Source organism: Leucopleurus acutus, assembly GCF_964270905.1.
Source record: "Leucopleurus acutus genome assembly, chromosome: 9".
Lineage (NCBI taxonomy): Eukaryota > Metazoa > Chordata > Mammalia > Artiodactyla > Delphinidae > Leucopleurus > Leucopleurus acutus.
The window spans coordinates 22995891-23014497 of NC_139144.1; the positions used below are offsets into that span (position 1 = coordinate 22995891).

The window sequence follows — 18607 nt, forward strand, 5'->3', positions numbered from 1 at the left end:
TGAACTGCAGTTCTCTGCTGATACCAAGTCCATCTTTGCTGGAGAAATATCTGGCAGTCTATTTGTTTCAGATCAATAAAGCAGTATTGAGGTTCCTCAAAAAAGAGAATTGCCATATGATCTAGCAATCCCACCTCTGGGTATATGTTTGAAAAAATGGGAGGCAGGGTCTTGAAGAGAGATTTGCACACGCATGTTCATAGCAGCACCATTCACAGTAGTTAAGAGGTGGAAGCAACCCAAATGTCCATTGATGGATGAATGGATAAATAAAATATGGCAAATGGAATATTATTCAGCCTTAAAGAAAGGAAGAAAATCTTGTCATGTGCTGCAGTACAACATGGATGAACCTTGAGAAGATTACGCTAAGAGAAATAAGTCAGTCACAAAAAAAACAAATACTGGATAATTCCATTTGGATGAGGTATTTAAATAGTCAAATCCACAAACAGAAAATAGAATGGTGGTTACCAAGGCCAGGGGGTAGGGGAAGAAGGGGTATTGTTTAATGGGTATAGAGTTTTAGATTTGCAAGATGAAAAAATTCTGGAGATCTGTTTCCCAACAATGTGAATATACTTAATGCTACTGAACTGTACATTGAAAATTTACCACCTTAACCATTTTTATGTTATGTGTTTTTTACCCCAATACAAGAAGTGAAAAAGTATCACTGTAATATACATGTTGAGGACTTTATATTTTGAAAAAAAAAATAGTTTGAATCAAAAACAAAACAAACCAGGGGGCAGGCGAGATTTGGCCCTCAGGTCAAATTTTCCTGACCATTGGCCTAATGTAATCCAACTCTCCCTGTAATCAGCATGCTGTCTTCACATATTTTCCCCCAAAATCTTGAGTCACCAAATGTTACAACTGCAAGTGGCCACGGAAACTCAGTCATTTTGGAGGGTAGGAGTGGGGGCCTGGTGAGGTGGGAAGGGTATTTTCCAAGGTCGAAGAGGTAGTCAATGGCAGAGCACTGATTTAGAAGTTAGCTGCCTTATTGCTTTTTGGAGTTATCTATAGATTGTTAATGATCATGCAAATAAATTTTGATTTAACTGGAGGTGAACTCAGTAGTTAACTGAATTCCACAGGTGCTGCTATAAATACACATTGAATTAAAGCCCTCTAGTAAGTAGTCACGCTGTGCTCTAGTACTCTGTGCCTTTTGGCCTGGAGCTGGGAGAGGAAAGGACAGTACTGATTGCAGAACTCACTTTACAGATGAGCTGTTGTGCTAAAATTGGTTTATATGTGGTTTCCCAGAAGTAATTTAACTAACATTTTGTGAAGTATTTAAAATAAGCTCATTTGGGACTTCCCTGGCAGTCCAGTGGTTGGAATTTCACCTTCCAATGCAGGGGTTGCAGGTTCGATGCCTGACTGGGGAGCTGCGATCCCACATGCCTCGCAGCCCCCCAAAAAAAGAAAAACCCAAAACATAAAACAGAAGCAATGTTGTAACAAATTCAATTAAGACTTTAAGAAATGGTCCACATCAAAAAAATCTTAAAAAAATAAAATAAGCTCATTTAATACTAGTCTCCAGAAATGTTACCTTGGCCACCAGCCACTTTAAGGGAACTGTAAATTTGCCCCTCTTCTTTACAGCATTAATTAACATTTAAAAATGAAGTAATGTTAAAACAAATTCAACTGAGTAAATTTTCAAGATCTTATAGGCTTTTTTCAATGATACATTAATTGGGCAGCATCTCATTTAGCAGATCTCATTTAGCAGCATCTCATTTGTACAGCATCTCATTTGTACATCTCATTTAGCAGCATCTCATTTGTACAGCTCCAAGGAGTTGTACAAAATGAAAGACCTTTACAGGCAGAAGGGAGTGGACCAGGAAGTTATAATAGCAGAAAGTGGATTGGTTGTGACAGGTCACTTTCCTTTAGGGGATGGCACGGGCCTATCAGGCCGATTAACTAGTGCTGACCAGGTGATTCCTGATTGACTGATTTAAGATTCCTATTCTGGGAGAGGGTGACATTCTGAGTCTCCATTTGGTGATGTGGAGCTTAGCATAAGTGACTCCATTTTAGGCCTGTTGTTTTAACAGTGACAGTTTAAAAGACAAACAGTTATATGCTGAATGCCTGACTTCCTAGGGGTGGCGTAAGAAGGAAGGACAAATAAAACCCAGTTCAGCAGGTCAGGATCTAAAATTAAACCATGAGTGAAAGGCACAGTGTTCATTCTGCTCTGTACTGCGAAGCAGGGCAAGCTAGAGGTTTTACCTGGAGTGATAGAAATTGTTTTACTAAACAGCTTTTCATTGTCTAGAAAAATTAAGCTTTGGAAGTCAAGTAGAAATTACAACACAATCCATAAAGTTTATGTAGTAAACTACATAAAAGTTTATGTTTAGAAAGCATAAACATTAATTAATACAGCTTCAATTATAATCTCTGTGTTGTACTAAAAGGTTACTATTCATTCCTCCTAGACTTTCCTGGTCTACATAAATGTGCTTATCAAAAGCACCTGGTCTCAGTGAAAAACAAGCTGTAAACATTTGTCTCCATTTATCTGTAAGTTTGTAGAGAAGAGTTATCAAGCGAACGTTTCAAATTGCTTCTTAAACAACATAATAAGTGAATGCAATGCATGAGCCTAGGCAGTTAATAAGCCTAGTTCAGAAAAAAAAAGGCTATAAAAGTCATTCTTGGGACAATCACACAAACTTGAAACTGGACTGAACATTAAATGGTATAAGGGAATTGTTTCCTTAGGTGTGCTAACGGTATTGTGATTGAGGCGAACGTCCTTTCTTTAGAAGAGGCAGGCTGAAATATTTAGGGGTGATTGATTTTGTTGTCTGCAATTTATTCAAACGGTGTAACAAAAAGGCATCTCTATTTTCTGTATGTTTGAAAATCATCATAAAGAATTGCGGTGAGGGGAACAGAGGGCATCTTTTTAAAGTTCCTTAGCCAAGAGCATTGTGAAGACCTCCTGAGCTAACAGTAGCTTCAATTTACAGTTTGGGTTTGTAGCGCTGTGTCTTTTTTTTCCTGTTGCACCTGAGGTACCACTGAGGGAGTGCAGTCTCAGCCCAGCCCACGAGCAAGCAAGCAGCTCTTAATCACACTTAATAAGATTCAGCAACAGCTGCAAGCTACCCTGAGGGGGTGAAAGTCCATACCTGGCATAATCTTCTTTACATTCCTACGCTATTACACTGGCACGGTCACTTTCAAATTGCAAAACAGTTCGGTTTGCATTTTCCACCAGTCCTATCTGCATTCGCAGTCCCAGACAGAGGGCATTTCTTTCTGGCCCGTGGACACACCCCCGAGGACTCTTATAGAGGAATCTCTTTGCCCAGCCACCCATTATTGAATTCTATTTCCATCTGTCTATTCTTAAATTACTTATTGAAACAGTAAATTTCATCCTGTAGTTCAAAAAGGAAAACCTGGGAAAAGCTGGGAATCATAATTTGGTGCTCTGTTGTCATCATCCTGAGATTTTTTTAAAATAAATTTAGATGAGAACTGTGTATACCAGGAAGCTGTGACATCTTTTTAATAATGAGCACAGACCGTGACAAGGCAATGCTTGCCATGAATATTCAATACCTACTGTACAGACTTCAAATTAGTTTGGTTTCTTCGCTACGAGGCTCCTGGCACCATAGGTTGTAAGTATCCTGCTACCAGGTGCTGGTCTACTACGATCACGCAGGCTAAGAGAGGCCCCCAAGATCCCATTTAATTTTAGCAATTAGGGAGGGTGTTCTAGAAGCTGTTCACGCGATCTGAAATTTGGCTTCTGGGTCTAGGACAGGACAGCAAATTTGGTGTCAGAAGGGCTCGCGCAGAGTGCGAGAGAGGCATGGGCCCGGCTAGGAAGGGCGAAACGTGCCGCGGCGCCGCCAACAAGGCCTCGGAGCCGGGGCCTGGGAGGGGTGGGCGGCCATCTTGATAAAGGCCTGAGCGGCGGACGGCGCGGGGCTGACGCCGGCGGGGCTGCCAGATTCGAAGGACACAATGAGTGAGTGACCGGGCAACGTGGAGCGGAATCTAGCTCGGCCAGGGCCCCGCGCGGCGTGGGGGCGCCCAGTGGGCCTCGGATGCGGCGCCGGCTCGCCCCCAGGATGGTGAGGCGGCGAGCGCTGAGGCGCTGCCTGCAGCTGTTAACGCCGTCGGCGGAGCCGGCGCTGCGGGGCCGAGGGCGGAGGAACCCGGGCGCCGGCCACCGTCGCCCCTTCCGCTGCGCTGGGGCGCTGTGTCCGGCGGCGCTGTGTCCCGTGGCCGAAGAGCAGCAGCAGAGGCGGCGGCGGCGCGCGCGCCTGACCGACCATCGCGTCAGGTGAGCCCACGCTCCGTGCCCGCTTCCCTGCCTCCCTGCCCCCCCCCCGCTAGCGCCCGCCTCCCTGCCCCCCGCCCCCCCCCGCTAGCGCCCGCCTCCCTGCCCCCCGCCCCCCCCCCCCCCCCAGCGCCTTTCCTTCGCCCGGCTCCGCTTGCTTCCTCTCGGTCTTTGGGTGGAACGGTCCGCACTCCCCAGCTTGGGGCTGCTTGGACTCTTCCGGGAGTAGAGCGGAATGTGGGTGGGTCCCTGCTCCCGAGCCCTGCCTCATCTCGGAGATGCTGCACTTGTGAGTGGCAGGGATTCGTTTGAATTTCCGCACCTCACGAGGTGCGGAGCCCGCATCTCTGAGGCTGCCTGGATGAAGAGCCACATGATTTTTTTCGCTTGGGAGAGTAGCCGTCTCTGGGATTTGTTATAAGTCCAATCTCCTCTGCAAATCACGAGGTTGCATCTTCACCGATTGGAATACATGTGGGTGTATTTTTTGGTTGTACGTAAATGAGTGGGTGGACAACTTCCTTGGAGCAATTTATTTCTGCTTCACCTGTAGTATTTATTTCTAAAAATCCGTTCTACCAGGTTTCTCCCGTTTTATCTTGAAAACTAACCATGGAATGGAAATGAAGAGCGAAAGATTGGAGCAAGGTGCGGCGAGGTGGTGGAAGCCGGCGCTTTCTTGAGTTTTCTGTTCGGTGGTCGTTTGTTTCTCAAATTGAATATTATTGCAGGCTTTTCAGACCAGGTATTCAGATAGTTTTTTTATTTTTCAGCTGTAATCCTGGTAGTTGAGATAAATACGCTTATACAGGCTCCTGAGTCTGAGATGCATCACATCTCAGTTGAACCTGGAAAATACTGAGTATGAGAAAAGTTAACCTTCAAAAAGTAGCTAGGTTTTCGGCCTTGTCTTTACTGCAGTTGTTCTATATATGTTGTAATATGACTCACCTGGTTTACTTTGGCTAATTAGCATCAAGTGTTTGCTATTTGATAATTCTAATTAAGTTAATGAGAAAGTCATTCCTGAGATACAGCTGTCTGGAAATTAAGAAATAATTTCCATCTTTGTTAAGAATGGATATCTAGCAGTTCCATTTCTATTTTCAGTTTCACTGGTTTTGATTTAGCCGCAGACGTCGATATCATTTAGAAAGAAGTTATGTAATCTTTAAAAAGATTACCTATTTCCCACAGTAGTCGGATTTTGTTGCAAGAAAATTTAGATCTGCTGGAGAAGAAATTTAGGGCCTGTTTAAAATGTAAGAGAGATATTGATTTCAATTCAAACTGTTAGTTAACTGAAGATATTGTCGCAATTTTCAGATTTTATTTCATTACATTCTGCAGGCTTTCCTGCTGCAAAAATTTCATGTCTCCAAGGGATGAAAATAGTGTATTTCTCATACTCTTATCTTCCTTCACAATTTCAAATTGTACAGATTTCATATTGCAAAATTTAATTTTTAAATTATTCAATTATAACTGACTGATATTTTAATATAAGCATTCCGTCATCGGGTTTGGGTTTTGGTATGCTTTAGATGATACAGTCATCCTGTATGAAAAGGGTATTATGTTACTTTGAGTATTAGAGAGCTTGGGAAATTGGGGAAATTTTTAAGAACGTGTTGTCCGTGTTTGACAAAGTACTATTTGCCTTTAATTTTGTTGTTTTATTCTGCTTTTTCATTGTAGTGGTAGATAGCTGTAGTTATGTTACCGGGTTGGCGTGGGTAGTATCAAAATAGCTTCAACCGAGGAGGTCACCGGAAGACCCGGACCAGCAATCTCGGTCCTTGTGATAGCATGCAAAGAATTGCAGACTACCACTTAGGGCTTAAGCACAACGCAGAGTTTTATTAAAGCATAATTACACTCTCAGAGGGAGAGCGGGCTGTTTCTAAGAAGTGAAGCCAGGAGCTCCTGTGCAGGCTTAAGGGTGTTTATAAGGAGCGCTCTGCGAGGAGGCGGGGCGCAATCGTGGGTGAGTGACAGGAGGTCATTATTTGATTGACAGCCCCGAGCTAGGTAACAAGTTCCTTATTGCGCATGCCCTTACCCTTGATTCGCTAAGAAAAGCCCAAGGGGGATGGCAAAACCACCTGCAGATTTTATTATAATGATGGTATAACGAGTTTGGTTTACTCTAGGTTACACGCCTGTCTAGTCTGGGCACGCACAGCCCGGGGAAGTCCCCTTGTGTTACTGTGCTCCCTCTTTATCAGGATAAATTGCTCGCCACAACACCATAGTTTCCCCCGTTCTGGGTGGAGTCAGGGGAGGGTCGTCAGATGGTCGGGGTGTAATTCCACTAGTCCCCTCTTTTCGCCACTGTCACCTCCTTGCTGCTAATGTCTAACTACCTAACAGATATAGTGGGTTTTTCCATTCCATTCTGCTCTTTCTTTGTAAATTAGAATATGGCTGTAGCTGAAGGACTGTGTTGATCTGGGCATTTTAGATTGAAATGCATACAAATAAAAAACGTTTTCGTTGAAGTATTACTAGGGAAATGGATTGAGCACATAATTAATGGTTAACGAGCACCTTTATCCTGAAGGCCTGTGAGGGCATATGTAAAACTGGCATTAAAAAATCACCCATGTGATTTCCAGCATGAGAGTCAAGTAATGTGCTATTCTAACTGCTAGAATACCAAAAAGTTCTACCTATCTATATCTATAGTGCTTTCATTGACTTGTCTTTTGAATTTAATAAGCATTTATTGTGTATTTAAATTTTTTAATACTTTAACATCTTTATTGGAGTATAATTGCTTTACAGTGGTTTGTTAGTTTCTACCTTATAACAAAGTAAATATTTTATTAACAGACTTTTGTGATAGATTATGTATGAACTCATATACCCCCAGGGGCAGTCTTGTTATGTCAGAGATAGTCTTTTCCCAACTCAGCTGGTTAAACAATGTATTCTAACTTTATAATTTACAAAGCTCTTTCAAGTATTCTTGTATATATTTATATTTACTTCGGTTTTAGAGAGGTACAATATGTGAGATTATTAATGCCCTTCCACCTATGAGGGAAACAGGAAACTGAGAGCCTGGGAGATTTTAGTAATTTACCCAGGGTTCCTTAGCACAACAGCCCTGGCCTTTGGCCCAGTACGTGTATACACAGCTGCTGCTTATTAGAAAGGGGGTGGTACCAACTGAAGCCAAGGTAATAGTGGTTGGGATCAGCAAACTTTGGTCAGCATCACAGCCATAAGTTGCAGCCCTAAACCTGTTGGGTGTGAATGGTAAGTACCATTGGTTATGGGGGCACAGGGCTGACATCTAGATGGATCAGCATAAATTCAGAAATGATTGAAAATCAACTCAGTATACGCCTGCTACCTAGAACAATTCACCTTTCCCCTTGGGGGCAGTAGATTTTCCTGTTTATCTAATTTGAGGGCCTTCCCAGATTTAAGGGACAGTAAAAAATGCCTGTAGACTTCTGTGCTCCTCTGTAATCTCTCTCAGTTATAAGAATGAAATGGTCAGAATATAGGAAAACCAAGCTTCCTCATTGTTCGGGCACCCCTTAAAATGGGCAGACACTTGATTTGCGTACAAAAGATCCTGTTGCTAGGAAAACTGGATGACAGAATAATTTGAAAGTTGTTTTCTGTATTTTGAAGGTCTTTCAAACTACAAAGATGTTCGTTTTCTTTTCAAGTTACTGCGTTCATTCCTTTGGCTTCTTTAGAGAGTTAATGCAAAGTACTACTATCTATATTGTGTTATTCTGTGGTTGAAGTAACTAATGATGGTTTAAAGAATTTCTGAGCTCGAAGTTCTTTTTTAAACTTGAGGCTAGTTTATCTGTTTATGAGCTAAACTAAGTGAAATACCCACCATGAGGTGAAATATATCATTTATCTCCCCATGCTGACCACATGCTCTGTTGGTTCTAAGTGTTTCTAGGCATAATTCAGGTGAGAATATGGCTAATCAGCAGTCCAGGCTCCATCACCAGACAGAGCTGGACCCTTGGAGTGCCATGTACCTCTCTGCCCTGACTTGCTTCTCCTGTAAAAGAAAGGGGTCACAGTATGATGACTTGGGTCATGGAGTGTTCAAGTTAGAAAGGACCTTCGTATGCGGCTGGTCCAACCCCTTAACTTACAGATTTCCTGTTTCTACTTTTTTTTTTTTTTGGCTGCGTTGGGTCTTTGCTGCTGTGCACAGGCTTTGTCTAGTTGCGGCGAGCGGGAGCTACTCTTCATTGTGGTGCGCGGGCTTCTCATTGCGGTGGCTTCTCGTTGCGGAGCACGGGCTCTAGGGCGCGCTGGCTTCAGTAGTTGTGGCTCGCGGGCTCTAGAGCACAGGCTCAGTAGTTGTGGGACAGGGGCTTAGTTGCTCTGCTGCATGTGGGATCTTCCTGGACGAGGGCTCGAACCTGTGTCCCCTGCACTGGCAGGCAGATTCTTAGCTACTGTGCCACTAGGGAAGTCTCTTGTATTTCTACTCTTGCAAGAGTTTTTAGCCTCTCATGATGCCACAAAAGTGAAACGTCAAAATTAAATGTTTCCACCATTTCACAGAGATGAGGTACAGATCTTCCTGACTTACGATGGGGTTTACATCTTCATAAACATGACTGAAGTTGAAAAGATCATAATTTGAAAATGCATTTAATACACCTAATCTATCGGACATCATAGCTTAGCCTTCTTTAAGCATGCTCTGAACACTTACATTAGTCTACAGTCTGACACAAAGCCTGTTTTATAGGAAAGTGTTGTATATCCCATGTACTTTATTGAATACTATAGTAAAAGTGAAAAACAGAATGCTTGTAAGTGTATGGGTCGTTTACCCTGGTGATTGCTAGCCAGCGACCCCAGTCACCCACTGGGACCTGTGACTTGCTGCCTCTGCCCAGCAAGGGAAGAGAGTATCTCTTGGTTCACATATTACTAGCCTGGGAAAAGATCAAAATTCACAGTTCGAAGTAGTGTTTCTACTGAATGTATATCGCTTTTGCACCATTGTAAAGTCAAAAAATCATAAGTTGGACCATTGTAAGTCGGGGACCGTTCGTACTTTAAAATTCTTACTTGAAAGTCCATTCCTTTCTTATTCTTTCCTCATATAGTGTCTCAATTTTATATGTAGACAAACTGTCCATCGTGTGTAAATGTATGCGTGCCTTTCGGAGCCCATGTTTTAACTGGGTGAATGTGAATGCTGGAGCGTGTATCGAATATCATCACAGAAGAATTTGACATAAACGTCTGATGTTCTCGGCAACATTCTCTTGGTTAAGCATGATTATGTAGAGCTTTATAATTTCTTTTTGCTTAGCTGCCCAAATATCTTAAAATCATACTTTATAATGAAGCTCATCTCCAATTTAGTATACACTGCCCACATTTTGTTGAAGGCATTACTATGCATATATATGGTACCCTGAGGCTGCAGAGTGATCAATCTTTCAGGTTTTCCCAGAACTGAGGGCATTCCCAGGATATAGGACTTTCAGTGCTAAAACTGGGAAAGCCCCGAGGTGTTGATCCTCTTACCTGAAAGTCTCTTCATTGGACTTGATTAAAAATTCTTCCAGCTGGAAGGATAAAATGCCAGGTGGTTATATGCTGGATGAACTCAAAGGCATCTTTTCAAGGCAAGGAAAATATCTTCAAGGCCCCATGTATATTTTCTGTTTATATGACTGAAATATAGGACTAATTTATTATTCTTTTCTGTGTAATTTTAAATGAAAATAATTTAGCAATTAAATAGGATAGTTACATCATTTGAAATCGCCGTGTAATATTAAAAGGGCAATTATAGGGCTTCCCTGGTGGCGCAGTGGTTAAGAATCTACCTGCCAATGCAGGGGACACAGGTTTGAGCCCTGGTCTGGGAAGATCCCACATGCCCCAGAGCAACTAAGCCTGTGTGCCACAACTACTGCGCCTGACTCTAGAAGCCCACGAGCCACAACTACTGAATCCCGCGTGCCTAGAGCCTGTGCTCTGCAACAAGAGAAGCCACTGCGATGAGAAGCCCACGCACCGCAATGAAGAGTAGCCCCTGCTCGCCGCAACGAAGACCCAACACAGCCAAAAAAAAATAAAATAAAATATAAATAAATAAGCACATTTATAAAAAGAAAAATAAGGGAACTGGTATTTATTGAGTGTCTACTAAGTGCTTTTTACTTTGAAAGAGGATAAAAGAGACATTGGAGAAAAAAGACATTGTTGAAAGCAAGAAAGGCTAGCCTTGTCACTGAGACCATACTGTTGGCTGTATGCAACTAACTTTAGAACCTAGGTATCTGTTTAAGATAAATTTATTGGATTTTCCGTGCATATTCAACATGATTAGTGGAAAGAGCATGAATTTTGGAGTCTGATCAACTTGGGTTGGATTTCCAGGTCCAACTGTTAACAGCTTTTTGACTTCAGGTAAATTATTACCCTCTGTGAACTTCTGGTATGTCACGTGTGACGTGAGGGTAATATCTATCTACCTTGAGGGAATGTTGTGAGGATTAAATGAGATAATGAATGTGTATAAAATGTCTGACACATATAGTGCTCAATAAACGATATACCTATAGTAGTCATGTGTGCTGCTCTGTGTACCCATGTTTGGATTAGGAAGGCGCTGTTTTTGGATAGTTACTTTGTGTGTTTTTATAGCTTCCCTAAACTTCCAAGTTATGGTCATTGTATCAGTTAGGATTAGTTTGGGGAGATCCAGAGTTGCAAGGTCCGGGCTTGGTACGTGGCCTCTGTCTGAAGTCCTAGTCGTCTACGCCATTCCTAGAAGTGGCCGTGATACTCATGGCTCAAGATGGCTCCAGGCAGCAGGATGCAGGAAGAATCCAGAATGCCTCCCTTTCCTATATAAGAGTTCTACTTCGATCGCATCGGCCATCCCTAGCTGGAAGGTGTGGAAATGTAGTCATTAACTGGTGCATAGCTACCCTAAGTAAAACTGGTGTTCTGTTACTGAGGAGAAAAGGGGGATTAGATTTTATGGTAGGCATCTTCTGGTCTCTACCACTTTGTCACCACTTTACCACTATAGAATTCAACTACTGAAGTATTCCCTAAGATTTTTCGATTTTTATCTCCATAATTAGTAGACTTAGAGGGAATGCCCTTTGTTGAATTTTGTCTCATTGTCCTTTGGTTACTTTTGCTTCTCCTGTAATTTTATTCCCAGCAGATTCTCTCAGAAACAATTAACTCTGTCTCAGTGAAGAGTGATTAGGATTTAAGCTCCTGTTCATTTATTCGGTCAATAAATAGTGATTGAGCACTCATGATGTACAGGCTGCTGTGGGTTATTATAGACAATGGCAGTTATTACTGAGTGTGGTTCCTTTTTGTTTGGTTTGGCTTATAGTTGGCATATAGTTGCTTGCAGTAGTACATCCAGTAGTAGATCCTTTGTATTTCTGTAGTGTCCATTGTAACTTCTCCTTTTTCACTTCTTTTTTTCTTTCTGTTTCTTTTTTGGCTGCACCATGCAGCATGTGGGATCTTAGTTCCCCGACCAGGGATTGAACCCGGGCCCCCTGCATTGGGAGCATGGAGTCTTAACCACTGGACCACCAGGGAAGTCCCTCCTTTTTCATTTCTAATTTTATTGATTTGAGCCCTCTCCCTTTTTTTCTTGGTGAGTCTGGCTAAAGGTTTATCTATTTTGTTTATCTTTTCAAAGAACCAGCTTCAAATTCTTTTATCTTTTCTGTTCTTTTATTTGTCTCTATTTTATTTCTGCTCTGATCTTTATGATTTCTTTCCTTCTACTAACTTTGGGTTTTATTCTTCTTTCTTTAGTTGCTTTAGGTGTAAGTTTAGGTTATTTGAGATTTTTCTTGTTTCCTGAGGTAAGACTGTATTGCTATAACTTCCCTCTTAGAACTGCTTTTGCTATGTCGCATAGGTTTTGAATCATCATGTTTTCACTGTCATTTGTCTCTAGGTAGGTATTTTTTGATTTCCTCAGTGATCCATTAGTTGTTTAGTAACAACGTGTTACTAAACGTGTTATTGTTTAGCCTCCACGTGTTTTTTTAGTTTTCTTTCTTTGTGATTAGTTTCTAATCTCATAGCGTTGTGGTCAGAGAAGACGCTTGATATGATTTCAATTTTCTTAGATTTACTGAGGCTCACTTTGTGGCCCAGCATGTGATCAGTCCTGGAGAATGTTCCATGTGCACTCCAGAATGTGTATTCTGCTGCATTTAGATGGAATGTTCTGTAAGTATCAATTAAGTCCATTGGTCGAACGTGTCATTTAAGCCCTCTGATTCCTTATTGATTTTCTGTCGGATGGTCTGGATGGTAGTTCTTGCTTCTGGCGTCTGCCCTCCGGTGGGTGAAGTTGGTCCAGGGACTTGTGCAGGCTTCCTGGTGGGAGAGACTGTTGCCTACCTGCTGGTGGGTGGAGCTGGGTCTTGTCCCTCTGGGGGGCAGGGCCGTGTCAAGGGGTGTGTTTATAGGCGGCTGTGGGGTCAGGACGACCTTAAGCAGCATGTCTGCTGATGGGTGGGGCTATGTTCCCACCCTATTGGTTGTTTGGCCTGAGGCGTCCCAGCGCTGGATCCTGCAGGCTGTTGCTGGGGCCGGGTCTCTGTGCCAAAATGGCGACCTCCACGGGAGCTCACGCTGTTGAATATTTCCTGGGGCCTCTGTCACCAGTGTCCTTGCCCTCACAGTGAGCCACAGCCGACCCCGTCTCCCCAGGAGACCCTCTAAGACCCGCAGGTGGGTCTGGCCCAGGCTTCTATGGACTCACTGCTTTGCCCTGGGTCCCAGTGCACATGAAACCATGTGTGCACCCTCGAAGAGTAGAGTCTCTGTTTCCCCCGGGACTGTGTGGCTCCTGCACTCAAGCCCCACTGGCCTTCAAAGCCAAATGCTCTGGGGGCTCCTCCTGCCCATGCCAGACCCCCAGGCTGGGGAGCCTGACATGGGGCTTAGAGCTCTCTCTTCTGTTGAAGACCCTCTGTGATATAGTAATTTTCCAGTTTGTGGGTTGCCCACCTGGCAGGTATGGGATTTGATTATATTGTGAAAGCACCCCTCCTACCGTCTTGTTGTGGCTTCTTCTTTGTCTTTGGGTGTAGAATATGTTTTTTTGTAGGTTCGAGTCTTTTTGTCAATGGTGGTTCAGCAGTTAGTTGTGATTTTGGTGTTTTCGTGAGAGGAGATGAGCTCAAGTCCTTCTGCTCCGCCATCTTGTCTCCTGCCCATGAATTCACAATTTTATATTTGCCCTCCTATCTTTAGTAAAGAAAAGGGTCGTTTTAATACACTGCTAGATTACATAGCTAATGAAACTATTTCAGTTCATTGAAATGTCTGCACAGGGCTTTGCAGGTTAAAATTAAACTGTCCTCCCCTCCCTTCGCATGCAGTACAGATTTCCCTTGAGAATGGTGTTAACCCCACAGGCGTTTAGGAGACTGATGGGAGGGCAGGTATGTCCCAAGCATGGGAAGTACACTGGATAATAAATAAAAGAGAGAATGTTCTGTGGGAGTTACGTGCACAACACGCATCGGCAAAGAAAATACTGCTTTGATTTTCCGTGAATTTCATTTTTAACTGAGTTTATTGACTGAACCAGTTTTGCTAAAAAGCTAAAGGAAAGCAAAGCAAACAGAAACTTAATATATAGTACCTAGGAGCACACTATAAAATGGTGTATTTCATCAGTTTTAAGACATTTTATTCCGGTTTTAACACCACCCATGTCAGGATGAATCATACAGTGCATGACATAATTATAGTTGATAACATTTTAACTTAGTGGCACATAAAATAACTGCCTTACAAATTCATGGTGTCTTAAATTGGTTGAAAATCAGTATAACGTAAAGATCTTCATCAAGTTTTGAACCTCCTTGTTTTTTTGTTTGTTTTTTGCTTTTTGCGGTATGCGGGCCTCTCACTGTTGTGGCCTCTCCGGTTGCGGGGCACAGGCTCCGGACGCACAGGCTCAGCGGCCATGGCTCACGGGCCCAGCCGCTCCGCGGCATGTGAGATCTTCCCAGACCGGGGCACGAACCCGTGTCCCCTGCCTCGGCAGGCAGACTCTCAATCACTGCGCCACCAGGGAAGCCCCACATAAGGAATTTTTTTAAAGGTTTGGCAGTAATAGTAAAGCAAACACCTTTTCTATTTAGCAAGCAGTAATACTGGATTCTAAAATTGTATTTTGCAGGAAGAAAGTTTGAGCCTAATAGAGACATTGTTATAAGTTTGAGGAAATTTTTATTGGTTAAGAAATAATACTACGTGTATGTTTTAATGTCTGTATGTTAAACTCAGTATATTCCCCCTCCCCCTTTTTTTAGCTCTTCAGGAAAGGACATGGATGAAAATGAAAGCAACCAGTCCCTGAGGACAATTTGCCAATATCCTAAAGAAGCAGTAAGAAAGCGCCAAAATTCACGCAATTCTGGAGGAAGTGATTCTTCTAGGTTTTCCAGGAAGAGTTTCAAACTGGATTACAGACTAGAAGAAGATGTAACTAAATCAAAGAAAGGAAAGGATGGGAGATTTGTTAACCCTTGGCCAACGTGGAAAAATCCCTCTATTCCAAATGTTCTCAGATGGCTGATGATGGAAAAAGATCACAGCAGCGTTCCATGCTCCAAAGAGGTAGCATCTGGCTTTCTGAGTGCTGCGCATTTGCTCTTAATATATGTATTACTTAACGTTGCTGTGAATTGTGTTATGACACTCCAGTTAGCTAATTGAGCCCTTTTGTATGATAAGGTTCTGGGGAGATGACATGAATAAGGTGCCTTCAAGTTCACAGTTGAGCAGCAAAGTACATGTGTGAATAACTAGCTCTGATGTGGTGGCAACTAGAAGTAGGAATGGATGTCTTAAAAATATAGGAAAGGACGCAATTAATTCTGACTGGTGGGATTGGAAATGGCTTTACAGAGGAGATGATACTTGAGCTGGACCTAGAAAGATAAAAACTATTTGGCAGTGGTTTTCCAGGTGGATGATGGGCGTGGGGAAGGTCACAGAGGAGAGAAAGTGCATGGCGTGTTCTAGAAAATAGTAACCTGTGTTTTGGAATATGAATTATAAGGGTTAAGCCTGGAGCGCTTGGCTCTTCATCCTTGGAAAAAGCTGCTAAAGTTATAAAAGAAATCGTCAGATAACCTTCCACTCCTTTAAAAATTGGGAATAGGTTACTGGGCTTTCGATACGCTAGTTATACTTAGGATGAGACTATTAACCTTTGGCCTGTGGTTTATGAGATGAGTGAAATTTCACTTCAGCAGGGAGTCGGTGCCTCCCAATGACAGTAGTGCTTTCTTCTCCTTTCTTAGTTTCTTGCCCCTCTACACCTCCTACCCCACTTGGCCTCTCTTTTCCAACAACCCCTGTCCTGCCAGGCCTTGTGGGGAACTGAGAGATAAGGAACTAGTAGACATTGGAAGTGGGTGGGATGAAAAGAGTGGAGGTATCCCTGAAGCGTTGATCTGCAGTAAGGCAGGAGGCTGGGGAGTGGGTCGGTGGCGGTGGTGTTAGATCGTTTACCTTAGTAAGTGTGTCCATTTTTCTTTAAAGGATGTGAGATTTAAAAAAAACCCAAAAAACCCATATTGTCACTTTGATGCTAAAGAATGTTCATAGTATTAATCCTAGTTAACAGAATTGAGTAACATGAATATTTTCTCAGCACTGTTTAAGAATGAGTCAGGATATTAATAGATAAAACCTTAGTGTATGTTTCAACTTTGTGGATGGGAGGAACAAGAAAATTTTATGTCTTCTGGAGAACCTGGTATGAAGAGAAACATGGAGTCAAGCTGTGAGAAGAAGGGTTTAGGGTAGGGGGCCAAGATGGGTGGGTTACCTGTTCGGTAAAAATTCCTTACTGGTTTTTGGGCCACAGTTTCTAAAAATACAGTAGTAGTAATGGTGTGTTTAGTTTTCTTTCATTTCAAACAGGAAAGTGAGTGACCACATGAAGGCGGAAATACATCTCTGAACTCTGATGATTTGGAGATATTGAAGAAACTGGGTTCAATTTCTGAGAACTCACCAGGCCAGTTGTTCTTAAACTCCACTATTCTAGGTGCTAGAGAGAGAGCCATGAAAAAGCAGAAAGACAAGGGCTTCCCTGGTGGCGCAGTGGTTGAGAGTCGGCCTGCCGATGCAGGGGACGCGGGTTCGTGCCCCGGTCCAGGAGCGGCTGGGCCCGTGAGCCATGGCCGCTGAGCCTGCACGTCCGGAGCCTGTGCTCCGCAACGGGAGAGGCCACAACAGTGAGAGGCCCGCGTACCGCCAAAAAAAAAAAAAAAAGCAGAAAGACAGCCGGGCTTTGTTGAGCCTTCAGTTTAATGGAAGAGAGACAATAAACAGATAAGAAAATGATGTGGGATACTGAAAGATGATCGGTGCTTTGAGGAATAATGAGGCAGAAAAAGGAAGTTGGGGGGTGGGAGCTGAATTCTTTAATGAAGTGTAAGCTTTCTTTTTTTTTTTTAAAGGCAGGAGTTCTTTGTTTTTCTTTGCTTTTTATTTTAATTTTTGTTTTATATTGGAGTATAGTTGATATGCAGTGTGGTGTTAGTTTCAGATGTACAGCTAAGTGATTCAGTTGTACATACACATGTATCTATTCTTTTTCAAATTCTTTTCCCATTTAGGGTATTACCTAAATAATGAGTACAGTTCCCTGTGCTAAACAGAAGGTCCTTGTTGATTATCTGTTTTATATACAAGTGGGTATATGTTAAGTGTGAACTCCTAATTTATCCCTACCAGCCATGTTTCCACCCACCCCGGGCAACCATAAGTTGGCGTTCAAAGTCTGTGAGTATGTTTCTGTTTTGCAAATAAGTTCATTTGTATCATTTCCACCTTAGACCCTACCTTCGAGCTATATCAGATGACATTTGTCTTTCTGTGTCTGGCTACTTCACTTGATGTGATCATTGCCGGGTCCAGCCAGTTGCTGCAAATGGTGTTGTTTCATTCTTTTTTATGGCTAATATTCCCTTGTATATATGTACCACGTCTTTATGCATTCGTCTGCTGGTGGACAATTTGGTGGCTTCCACAACTTGGCTATTGAAAATAGCCCTGCAATGAACGTTGGGGTGCATGTGTCTTTCCAAAGTACGGTTTTCTCTGGATATATGCCAGGAGTGGGATTGCTGGATCATATGGTAGATTTATTTTAGTTTTTTAAGGAACCTTCATACCGATCTGCATAGTGGCTGTTACCAGTTTACGTTCCCACCAACAGCATAGGAGCGTTCCTTTTCTGTACGCACTCTCGAGGATTTGCTGTTTGTTGACTTTTTAGTGATGGCCACTGTAACTGGTACGAGGTAATACCTCCTTGTAGTTTTGATGTGCTATGATAATGAGCGATGTTAAGCATCTTTTCATGTGCTTTAAAAAACAAAACAAGGGCCTCCCTGGTGGCGCAGTGGTTGAGAGTCCACCTGCCGATTCAGGGGACACGGGTTCGTGCCCCGGTCCGGGAGGATCCCACATGCCGCGGAGCGGCTGGGCCCGTGAGCCATGGCCGCTGAGCCTGCGCATCCGGAGCCTGTGCTCCGCAACGGGAGAGGCTACACCAGTGAGAGGCCCGCGTACCGCAAAAAAAAAATAAAAATAAAAATAAAAAAACAAAACAAGAAAAAACCTCCTGAGTAAAATTTACCTCCTGAAATGGGCTTATTGAAAGTCGGCTCTGTTTTCAATTCTCTTTCGATCACCTACCACACTACATTTCTAGAGGGCGTTGTTCATTTAAGCCTCACAGGCCTTGTGAATGTGAAGTGCCCATAAGCACTGGTTTCTTTTTGTTTTTTTTTAACGTCTTTATTGGGGTATAATTGCTTTACAATGGTGTGTTAGTTTCTGCTTTATAACAGAGTGAAACAGTTATACATATACATATGTTCCCATATCTCTTCCCTCTTGCGTCTCCCACCCTCCCTATCCCACCCCTCTAGGTGGTCACAAAGCAATGAGCTGATCTCCCTGTGCTATGCGGCTGCTTCCCACTAGCCATCTACCTTACGTTTGGTAGTGTATATATGTCCATGCCTCTCTCTCGCTTTGTCACAGCTCACCCTTCCCCCTCCCCATATCCTCAAGTCCGTTCTCTAGTAGGTCTGTGTCTTTATTCCTGTCTTACCCCTAGGTTCTTCATGACATTTTTTTTCTTAAATTCCATATATATGTGTTAGCATACGGTATTTGTCTTTCTCTTTCTGACTTACTTCACTCTGTATGACAGACTCTAGG

General features: G+C 42.8%; 2 protein-coding genes across 2 annotated transcripts in view; both read left to right on the forward strand.

Moving 5' to 3' along the window:
* Positions 1-4097: 4097 nt before the first annotated feature.
* On the forward strand, positions 4098-4626 carry LOC309966298 (uncharacterized protein; the record flags this gene model as incomplete). The annotated part of the gene is made up of 2 exons (XM_082846251.1): positions 4098-4336; positions 4464-4626. 2 exons carry the CDS (start codon positions 4098-4100, stop codon positions 4624-4626), a joined length of 402 nt encoding a protein of 133 aa, XP_082702377.1.
* Positions 4627-4645: 19 nt separating this feature from the next.
* Positions 4646-18607, forward strand: part of NAPEPLD (N-acyl phosphatidylethanolamine phospholipase D) — a 43152-nt gene continuing 29190 nt past the window's right edge. The window contains exons 1-2 of the mRNA XM_082846925.1: positions 4646-4807; positions 14671-14977. Coding sequence (XP_082703051.1) covers positions 14687-14977 — 291 coding nt within the window. The 5' untranslated portion in view covers positions 4646-4807; positions 14671-14686. The remainder of the gene's footprint in view (positions 4808-14670; positions 14978-18607) is intronic.